Raw genomic sequence first — 10,661 nt, forward strand, 5'->3', positions numbered from 1 at the left:
CAGGCGCTGAATTCCGTTTCTCCAGCCACGTCCCCCTCTCTTTTTCTTCGGGCCTTCCTAATTCCGTTAGGACAGTAATCTAGCGAGAGGGAGGGAAAAAAAAAAAAAAAGGAAAAACTTTGGTTATAAAGAAAAGAAAATAACAAAGCCCGAAAAGCACCCCCTGCCACCCCCTGCAAACCTCTCTCTCTCTCTCTCTCTCTCACACTCTCTCTCTACAGACGTAGCAGCGGACAGAGAGAGGCAATGGACTGTATTTAGAGCTGCTGCCAGACCGATGTGACCGGTCGAGAGACCTCCGCGTCCCCTAAAAACCTCCCCCCCTTCTCCTCTCTCTCTCTCTCTCTCTCTCTCTCTGTCTTTTTCTATTGGAGCTAGCAGCGGGAGATGGACTTCGGCGATAAGAGCTCGTCCCTTCGCCGGCGAGCCAAGAGCTCGGAGCTGTCACCCTCCTCCCCCTCCTTCTAGAACAATACAGACCCGTCCATCTCTGTCACGCCGACTCCACTTCGCCTTCCGACGTAGCATCTGCTCTAAAGCTCGCATCTTGCAGCGGTTTCAGGGATCCCTCTTCGTGCCGGTCTCCATCCCATGAGTCTAAGCTCGAGTTTCGGTCCGTTGCGATACCAACGGTAGCGGCCGCGGCAATGGCGTGTCGTTGGAGAGGATGGCTGGCGTTTCTGGTTGTCTTCGGAGTTTGGAGCTCCGTCGTCATGGGCGATGCCGGTACGAAAGACGGTAAGCTCTCATGCTTCCTACTAGATGCCGGCATTCGCGTATCGGTTCTCATTTTTTTATTCTAATGACTGTAATACTCTGTTCCGCAGGCAGAGATTTCCTTCTCGTCTCTTATTATTTTATTGCTCGCAAAGTACGCTTTTTTTTTTTTTGGGTTCTATAGTTTCCTGGTCTCCATCTTTTACCCACATGTATCATTTAAAAATCCTTTTTTTTTTCATGTATCTTTATTTTTCCTCCATTTTATCATTTTCAATCCCTTTTTTCTCTTCGTTTACTGTTTAATTTTTCAATTTTTTAACAATAAACCCTTGTTCCATCCACTATTGGAAGTTAAATAGTGGCTATAAAATCTAGATGTGCTGGCAAAGGCTTCAGATTCTGTGCTGGATTTTTGTTACATGCTCGATTGAAAAAGATTTGATTTGTAATCCAAAGATCACATGCTTTACTCTCGTCTTCAAATCTTCGGGCTAAGATCTTTTAATTCTTTGCCATAAATTTAGATTTACTTCTGAATGATTAACATTTCATGTGAAAGAAGAGATTTTGGTGTGTTGGCTTTCAACATTTCTCTTCCTCCAGGAGCAACGCTCATGGAGATAAAGAAATCGTTCCGAAATGTAGACAATGTCTTGTACGATTGGACCGAAGCCACGGGTTCGGACTACTGTTCATGGCGAGGGGTCACCTGCGACAACACCACCTTCAATATCGTCGCTCTGTAAGAATGCTCTCTCTGAAGAATTTCTTGAGTTCTGAAAGATAGACCATGGTTTCCGTTTCTTGTTTTAAGGTATCTGTGAGCTCATGGTTTTTCTCTCTGTCAAAAATTAGGAATCTATCGGGGTTGAATCTTGATGGAGATATCTCGCCAGCATTTGGAAATCTGAAAGGCATTGTATCTATGTAAGATTTACCAAGTTCTGTCTGTTTTCCAAGATGTTGATTTGTCATTCTTTATGTCGAGCTTTAGGTGTAATACGGATAAGGATGTGTTTGATGCCTTTCACAAATGTTCCATGCTGCCTTGCTTAGGTGTTTATGTTCTTGCACTGTAATTTGGGCCCCATATTACTGATGTTATTTAGAATTTAATTTGTTTGGTTGCTTTGATGTTCTTAAACAGTGATTTGAAAGCGAACCGTCTTTCGGGGCAGATACCGGATGAGATCGGCGATTGTTCCTCGCTGAAAGTACTGTAAGTGCAATTTGGCTGTGAATATTTTTTTGCTAAATGCTTGTCTTTTGAAATCTAGATTGGCTCAACCATGTAAGTGGTGTTCTTGTTATGTTGTATTTTAAATTGGGCAAGTGGAATATAATAAGGCTCTGACCGGGTGCGTTTTGCAAGTTGTTTAATACTGGGTTGACTTATGGGGGTCTTAGTTGACACACTGGTAATAAAACACTATGTTAAATGCACACCAGTACTTATTGCCTTGTTTTGGAGGGTAATTTGAATTTTTTTTCCTTTGTAGGGTGTAAATGTTCTGGAGTACTGAAATAGGTTTTTAATGCTCTAAACGTATTTTCTTTTTCTGAAAAAAATGTTCAGGGACTTGTCCTTCAACAATATCTATGGAGATATACCATTTTCGATATCAAAGTTGAAACACTTGGAAAACTTGTAAGTGTTTAGATAGACATACAATCGTCAAGGCCGTCTGTCGAATTCACCAGGGATGGCACTATTTGATTTCAGGATTTTGAAAAACAACCAATTGATTGGACCCATCCCATCAACCCTGTCCCAGATTCCAAATTTAAAGACTTTGTAAGTCTTCTTCTTTTGATTGTTTTCCTCTGCCCAGTTACTTTTGATTGCATTGATTCAATATTTGTTAACTTCTACTCTAGGGACCTAGCGCAAAACAAATTAAGTGGGGAAATACCCAGGCTGATATACTGGAATGAAGTTTTGCAATACTTGTGAGTAATCCCAACCTTCATATGGTGCAATGTGCAAATAAATTCCTCAATTAGATTACTTCTGTCCTCCACATGCTTGATTATAACTCTGGTCGAATGAGATGCAGATATTATTTTTCACTGCTAATGGGGATTATTTACCAGGGGCCTGCGAGGGAATAATTTAGAAGGGGCCCTCTCACCTGATATGTGCCAGTTGACTGGGCTGTGGTATTTGTGAGTTCTCATTCCTATCTTAACCGGCCTTCATTTGGTTATCCACATACTTGGTTTATAATAAATTATGCATTTTTGCAGTGATGTAAAGAACAACAGCTTGACGGGGAACATACCGGAGAATATCGGAAACTGCACCAGTTTTCAAGTTTTGTACGTATATGAGCCTTTTTTTTTTTTCCCCAAAAGAGCAAACGTACCAAAGCCTCTTTCTTCTATGGTATTCAAAACTTCCTACATGACGGTTGTAGTTCTGAAATCTTGTTCTAATTGTAGGGACTTATCTTATAATCGGCTCACTGGAGAGATTCCGTTTAACATCGGGTTTTTGCAAGTTGCAACTTTGTATGTGCACTACATTTCATGCTCTGATGTAATCTGGAGTCATTATATGATTAGGGACGTCCTTTCGAAACCTATTGAGAAGAGTTATTAAGGCTGCTTTTGTATCCTTTTTTCATCAGATCTTTGCAAGGGAACAAGTTTACGGGTCCCATTCCATCTGTCATTGGTCTGATGCAGGCTCTTGCAGTGCTGTAAGTTATTAATCCTCTCTTCCTTTTTCCACAACAACCAATTGCAAGTGAAGTGGATGCATCAAACCATATAATTTTGTACTGATATCAGTTGTTCAATTCAATATATTATTTATGCCATGCCTTTTGGACCAAAGTCCAGTTAGTAACATGCACAGCTTGTTCCGGATGGCTTATTGTCTTTATTTTCGTGCTGCAGAGATCTTAGCAATAATCGATTAACTGGGCCAATCCCTCCTATATTGGGCAACTTGACATACACTGAGAAACTGTAAGTAACTATTAGCAGCTTCTTTCTTGTTGTGAATGGAAACTTGATGCGGATGGCTTTTATCAGCTTTTGAATTAAATTTGGCAATAGAAATATTCAGATTGATAAGGAGGTTCTTTTAGTTGTCTGATATTGTGCTTAATTGATTTCCTGTTTGTACGTAATCGATGAATAGCATAGACCTGATTTTGTCTGCCAATGTAGTAATTACGAATGCATAGACAATCTGTCGGAAGTCCAAGCATGCTGGATGCAGAATGGCAAACTTAATTACCTGAAAATTTGAATGCATTGTGTCCAAAAATAGCAACAAGGTTCTCAACTTAGGTACATGTAAGGCACTGTGCTTTGTTCTGTATACCATAAACTTACACCTGAAGAAAAACAGACAAGAAGAGGATACATTGCGTAGGAAACTTAGGAATTTGTAATTAATTTTTTGATCAAGCACATTAACCAAATATTCATGCATGGCAAAAGATACCAAGGGCCAAGATATTCATTTAGTTTGGCTCATTTAAGGAGTTTGAGGGAAATAATGGCTTCACATTTTGAGTTATAATATGTTTTTTGGAAGTCTTATGTTTGCATGGAAGAATGAAACAAGCCCTCAAAACTTACAGGTATCTGCAAGGCAATAAACTGATGGGACCGATTCCCCCGGAGCTTGGTAACATGACAAGGCTTCATTATCTGTAAGGAGTTTTCTATTACTACCTTCTGAACCTGAGTCTTGTCCAAGTCTTGCTACTTAATTTTATTTTATTTTTTGATTTCAACATGCAGGGAACTGAATGACAACAATCTCACTGGGCGCATCCCACCAGAGCTTGGCAACCTTACTGATTTATTTGACCTGTATGCATTTTCTAGAGCATTTTTGGCTTTTTAATAGCATAGAATATACACATTACCACTGAACTATTATCTGCACTCCAAAATTAATGTGAGAACGTGATTATGCAAAATTTTGCAGTAACATTGCTAATAACAATCTTGAAGGACCAATTCCTGAGAACTTGAGCTCATGTGTGAACCTTAATAGCTTGTAAGTATATTGCTTCAATTTTACCTGCTAGTTTTATCCATCTCCAAAGTGTTACTGATATGTTGATTTATATTTAGCAATGCGCATGGGAACAAGTTAAATGGAACCATTCCCCAGGCGTTCAGAAGTCTGGAAAGTATGACATACTTGTGAGTTCTTTCCCCTGCTCTGTATATATCCCCACTTTCAATGGTGGTTTTGTTGGTGCGTGCACACATTATATTCAAGTCTTCTGGTCTTAATTGTGTCTAATCTTATTTGATTATCACATCTACCTTTGCTTCTCAAATAATTTGTCTTTTTTTTTTTCATTATTTGGTTTGCATGGAGCCGGCCTCTACACTGCAAGGCAAACAATTCAGCATGCAACAAGCAATTTCATGCACCAAGATACAGTAGTCGATATTTTTTTTCCTACATCAAAAGAGATGTGGCAGAAAAATCAGTTTTCATAAATAAAATGGTGCTTTGTGTAGGAAATTTATCAACCCATTTTTTTGTGTTACATATCTTTTTAATTACTCGCCTATATTACATGGCACATTGTCATGGTCCACTGCTTACAGGATTAACTATTAATGCTGATGAGTAATGATTAGTTTCTTGCTGCCGTCTGCAGGAATCTTTCGTCAAACAATCTGACAGGCCCTATCCCCATTGAACTATCACGAATTGGCAATTTGGATACTCTGTAAGTACTAATGGTCTGCAGAAGTTTTTGGCTTTGACAAATGAATGCTTTGTTTCAGGAATTCATTTGACATGCTTGTTGTTGTAAAAAAATATAACAAGATGAAGCAATTTTCTGCAGTGATATCTCATGTAACAAGATTAGTGGGTCCATTCCTCCATCTATGGGCAGTTTAGAGCATCTCTTGAAATTGTAAGTTGGGCCAACATCTGTTTTTCCCTTTTTGCATACTTTCCTTTAATGACATGATTGCTTGTTATCCTCTAGAAACTTGAGCAACAACCATCTTAATGGGTCCATCCCCGCTGAGTTTGGAAACTTGAGGAGTATTATGGAGATGTAAGAATTCCATGACCAAGAGTTAGATTTTTCATTTGAGATGATTTATTTTTTATGACTAATTATTGATTTTGGGGAAAATATATATATATATATATATATTGCAGTGATTTGTCAAATAATCACCACTCAGGCTCAATTCCTGCTGAGTTTACTCAGCTACAAAGTCTGATGTTACTGTGAGTCTTTATGACATGCTCCTTTACCAGAAAATTTCAATATATTAAGTGATAAATGTAACTACATTTCATTTTAACATGGGAATAATTATATTAGCATGTCCAGTATTTCTAATTACTTATCTTTTGGGATTCTTTTGCAGAAATTTAGAAAACAACAATTTATCAGGTGATTTGATGCCGTTAACTAACTGCTTAAGTCTTGCTACACTGTAAGTTAGTTGTTCCAGAGTTTTCAGAACTGAGTAGGCAAAGGGATATATGCTGACAACCTGTCAACTCGCAACTGTGAACAGGAATGTATCCAACAATGATTTTGCTGGTGATATTCCTACTGTCAACAACTTCTCCCGTTTTTCACCAGACAGGTGAGGAACCAAATAATAATGACATACATGGTCAAAGATTCATGCATAGCCAAAAACTCCAGCTTCTTCAGGGGGGTTGGGGATGATTGGTGGTCACCCTAATTTCTCAAAAAATAAATAAAGGCGATCGCTCTATAACTTTTTTGATTGCAGATTTTCACTGATTTTTTTTTAAAAAAAGAAAGGATTCATCCCACAATTGTATACGCGATTATATGTATTGTATTTGAGAAGTTAAATTTTGAGCTTTTACCTTCACAATCCTTGATTTAGTGAATATTTCTCTCCTGTGTTCAGCTTCATAGGAAATCCTGGTCTTTGTGGCTATTGGATCAGTTCTCCATGTCATTCATCCCATCCACCAGAGAGAGGTAAGCACTTCAACCTTTTAATTTCCCGTTAGCATTTATTGAAGAAACCTTTGGGCTTTGGTGCCTCCTCACCATTAAATATGTTGGTAAGCTTACCAGCTGTTATATGCTTCTGCTGAAATCTGATCAGCAGGGAGTGGTGACATTACAGATTTCTGAAAAGTGACTTCTCTCAGTTGATTTCTTTGACTTTAGAAAAGGCATTTAGTTTTGTGATGTATAATATTTAATTAATATCAGATTTTAGCTTGTAGTTTGTAAACTTATCATCCTTATTTTGCCTACCATCATTCATACAGCTTCGATCTCAAAAGCTGCCATTCTGGGCATTGCACTGGGTGCGCTTGTGATTCTTTTGATGATCCTAGTGGCGGCATGCAGGCCACACCATCCACCACCATTTTCAGATGGCTCTATAAGCAAGCCAGGTAAGCTCTGGTCTTTATGTCCCTGAATGCATAACATGGCTGTGCAGTCTATCCGGATAGGATCATGATCTTCTTGTGTTCAAAGTTCATGTTCATCGTTGGAATGGTATATTTAATAATAGCTATAACTGATTGGAATTTGCTAGGTAATGGTGTCCATAAAATTGTGTACTCAAAAATGAATGTTGTCAGAAGATGCCCTTACAGAAATACCAAAAAATAAAACAATATGTCGTTTGTCATGTAATGGAACATATTAGAAAATTAGTTTCATCTGCTCTTGTTGGCTATGTATTTTATGCATTGCCGACCAAGTAGTCTCTCTGCTTTGTAATATCAGCTAGCACAAATTTCATTCTCTTTTTGTGGAAGCATAATTGCCTTCTGATTTAGACCGAGTTCCACGTGTCTGTTGGTGCAGTCCACAATATTTCGCCAAAACTTGTTATCCTGCACATGAACATGGCGCTGCATGTATATGAAGACATAATGAGAATGACTGAAAACTTGAGTGAGAAGTACATAATAGGGTATGGTGCTTCAAGCACTGTGTACAAATGTGTCCTGAAGAACTGCAAGCCAGTGGCGATCAAAAGGCTTTATTCTCACTGCCCACACAACCTAAAGGAATTTGAGACTGAGCTGGAGACAGTTGGGAGCATCAAACATCGGAATCTGGTTAGCCTTCAAGGTTACTCCTTGTCACCTTCTGGCAACTTACTCTTCTATGACTACATGGAGAATGGCAGCCTCTGGGATCTTCTACATGGTTTGTATGCTTCCTTCTTTGATATGCGCATCTCCTAATTTGTCTCATGGTTCTTTGTTTTTAAAGTTTTTATATTATAAAGTTTTTGATGCAACCTACTTTGCCTGCACATGTTAATTCTCAGATTTGCATGGTTTGCAGATTTAGTCACACGTAATTTTTTTCATCAATAAGACAACTGCTCTCAATGCCATTGTTGATAGCTTAAATGGTTTTACTGTCAGTATCCAATCCCTCAAGAGCTATTCTCTTCTTGCCAGTTACAGGTCCGACAAAGAAGAAAAAGTTGGACTGGGATTCTCGACTTCGAATTGCACTGGGAGCGGCCCAAGGATTGGCTTATCTCCACCATGACTGCAGCCCTCGAATTATTCACAGGGATGTCAAGTCATCAAACATACTTTTGGACAAAGATTATGAGGCTCATCTCACCGACTTCGGTATAGCAAAGAGCCTGTGTGTCTCCAAGACCCATACGTCCACCTATGTCATGGGCACCATTGGCTACATTGATCCCGAGTATGCTCGGACTTCCCGCCTCAATGAGAAGTCCGATGTTTATAGCTATGGGATCGTCCTGCTTGAGCTTCTGACCGGAAAAAAGGCTGTGGACAATGAATGCAATCTCCATCAGTTGGTAAACAGTCTCATCCTTTTCCCCTCCCCTTACTAATCGCTACTATTTATGAACTACGATCACCTAGACTGTCGAAAAAAAAAATGGCATCGCAATGATTCTTTTGCATCATCCTGCTCTTTGATTGGTCGAACTTTTGGGGTCTATGTGGGACCATGCATCTGAAGCATTTCATGTGGGTTGTAGTCTCTGGGCATCGCCGTACATTACGTGGTGCTGCAGTGCAGTACACCATTATATGGTTCCCCGGTGTCACAGAGCCCATCAGCACTGATTTTGAGTACCAATAATACGATGCAAGCTGTGGCCATCAGGAACTAATATGGATTCTTCCATCTGTTGGACAGATACTATCAAAGACAGCGACCAATGCTGTCATGGAGACGGTGGATCCTGACATCACCTCCACATGTAAAGATCTCGGTGAGGTAAAGAAAGTGTTCCAGCTGGCCCTCCTCTGCACCAAGAGGCAACCATCGGACCGGCCGACCATGCACGAGGTGACTCGGGTCCTGGGATGCCTCGTCCAGCCCACTCCGCCACCCAAGCACTCCCCGCCGCTTCCCCTACCAGCGCCACCATCGGTGCCCAGCTACATCGATGAGTATGCCAACCTCAAGAATCCAACCACCCTGACCTGCACTGCCTCACTCAGCACTTCAGATGCTCAGCTCTTCCTCAAATTTGGCGAGGTGATATCGCAGAACACGGAGTAAGTGTAGTCTACCAGTCCAATGACATTTTGGCAGCGGATAGTTACAAATTCCCCTCAGTATTAGAGAAAAAGGGGGGCTTGTGTAGGGTCTCACTGTAAAAATTGGGATGCTGCTGATGTTTTTAGTTGTAGCATTGGAATCATGTGAACTGTCTTCAAGAGTTTTGGATGGTATGAGGAAAGCTGGTAGCTAGTGCTGTTTAAGATGAAGACATTGTGGAGTGGTGTGGGCCTCTCACTGTGCCTTGTGCAAGTTGTCTCTGGTACAATTACTGCTTGCTGTTGTGGGGGGAAACCTCCTTGGCGCTCCTCCCGGGAGAGTAAATTATTTACGGTGCGATTGGGTCAGGTCTTAGCTGTACCTGGGCTCGGCTGTAGGGGTCGGCCTGTGATGATTGATTTGAATGGTCCTGACCTGACACGCGTCGTTGTCATGGGAGATTCTCGTGATTTTTGTGATGGTTGGGACTCGAAGTTATTGCTGTTTGGATTCTCTCGAATGGGGATTTCTGCGGATGGCATGTGTGCATCTTGTAGCGTTCGATGGGTTCTGTATGGCTTGCCATTCTTGTGAATGGTATGGATGGGGTTCATTTGAGAGTGTATGTTTGGTTTGGATGTAGTAAATATTGTCTAAATGAATTATTGGTTCATTGCAATGCTGAAGGATATGTCCAATCTATTTGAGGTTGGGTTGGCATAAACTTCTCTCGACTTCGGCCAATCTCGCGATGGTGATCAAACCGCCCATTAAAACCGTCTGGAGGGTTGTACTCTCGCCATAGGTATCCTATAATGGTTTAAGCTGGGTTAGCATTTGTTGAGCCTGAATAATCTGTATACGATATTTGTATTATAGCTAAATTTTAATTAAACTAACAACTAGGCTTGTGCATTGCATGTTCCAGAGAAGAGAGGAAGAGCGAGTCCGGGTAAATCTGATAAAAAGCCGGGAGTCCAATTAAATTAATAAATTAGAGAAAGAACAGGGTCTAATTTGTCTGGGAGTTTTATTGAAGTTCCAGATTGATTGGGAATGGTACGGGCGTGAGCAGGGGTGCAATCGAATTGGACAATCAATGGATCTAGACTAAATGATCTCGGACAAATGCATAAAACCAGTTCATATACTACTTTGGAATTTCAGCCATAGCGAATTGCAACACAATGTGCCATTTTGCATGCTTCATTCAGTCGGTATGCTAGGGTTTTTGTTGGGGAAACGTTGTTAATGTTCACAGTTGTCGAAAGAGAGAGGTTCAAGATGCACACCTCAATCAATCTTCATTGAATGAATGGTACATGCTATCTGAATCAGTTGTCTAAAAACAAGTTTTGAAAAATAGATCGCAATCAATCATAATTCCACCAAAGTTCTAAGTACTTCTGGTGATAACCTTCATTTGCTAGGAAACCATCTATC

At 40.3% G+C, this 10,661-nt stretch overlaps 1 protein-coding gene across 1 annotated transcript; it reads left to right on the plus strand.

Moving 5' to 3' along the window:
* Nucleotides 1-362: 362 nt before the first annotated feature.
* On the plus strand, nt 363-9,448 carry LOC105041842 (uncharacterized). Its single transcript, XM_010918890.4, has 27 exons — nt 363-738; nt 1,324-1,462; nt 1,576-1,647; nt 1,868-1,939; nt 2,297-2,368; nt 2,444-2,515; nt 2,599-2,670; nt 2,815-2,886; nt 2,968-3,039; nt 3,163-3,231; nt 3,351-3,422; nt 3,622-3,693; nt 4,317-4,388; nt 4,480-4,551; nt 4,670-4,741; nt 4,819-4,890; nt 5,361-5,432; nt 5,553-5,624; nt 5,700-5,771; nt 5,879-5,950; nt 6,094-6,162; nt 6,247-6,318; nt 6,616-6,689; nt 6,989-7,117; nt 7,539-7,886; nt 8,147-8,523; nt 8,871-9,448. Exons 1-27 carry the CDS (start codon nt 648-650, stop codon nt 9,237-9,239), a joined length of 2,961 nt encoding a protein of 986 aa, XP_010917192.1. The 5' UTR covers nt 363-647; the 3' UTR covers nt 9,240-9,448.
* The last annotated feature ends 1,213 nt before the right edge of the window (nt 9,449-10,661 follow it).

Source organism: Elaeis guineensis, chromosome 3 (genome assembly GCF_000442705.2).
Source record: "Elaeis guineensis isolate ETL-2024a chromosome 3, EG11, whole genome shotgun sequence".
NCBI classification, from domain to species: domain Eukaryota; kingdom Viridiplantae; phylum Streptophyta; class Magnoliopsida; order Arecales; family Arecaceae; genus Elaeis; species Elaeis guineensis.

What these genes read in the sequence shown, in the direction of transcription:
- LOC105041842 (XM_010918890.4), top strand. Translation starts at nt 648, where the DNA reads ATGGCGTGTCGTTGGAGAGGATGGCTGGCGTTTCTGGTTGTCTTCGGA. An exon ending in CTGGAAAGTATGACATACTT is followed by an intron (nt 4,891 to 5,360) that starts GTGAGTTCTTTC and finishes TGCCGTCTGCAG; the next exon opens with GAATCTTTCGTCAAACAATC. An exon ending in AATGCAATCTCCATCAGTTG is followed by an intron (nt 8,524 to 8,870) that starts GTAAACAGTCTC and finishes TCTGTTGGACAG; the next exon opens with ATACTATCAAAGACAGCGAC.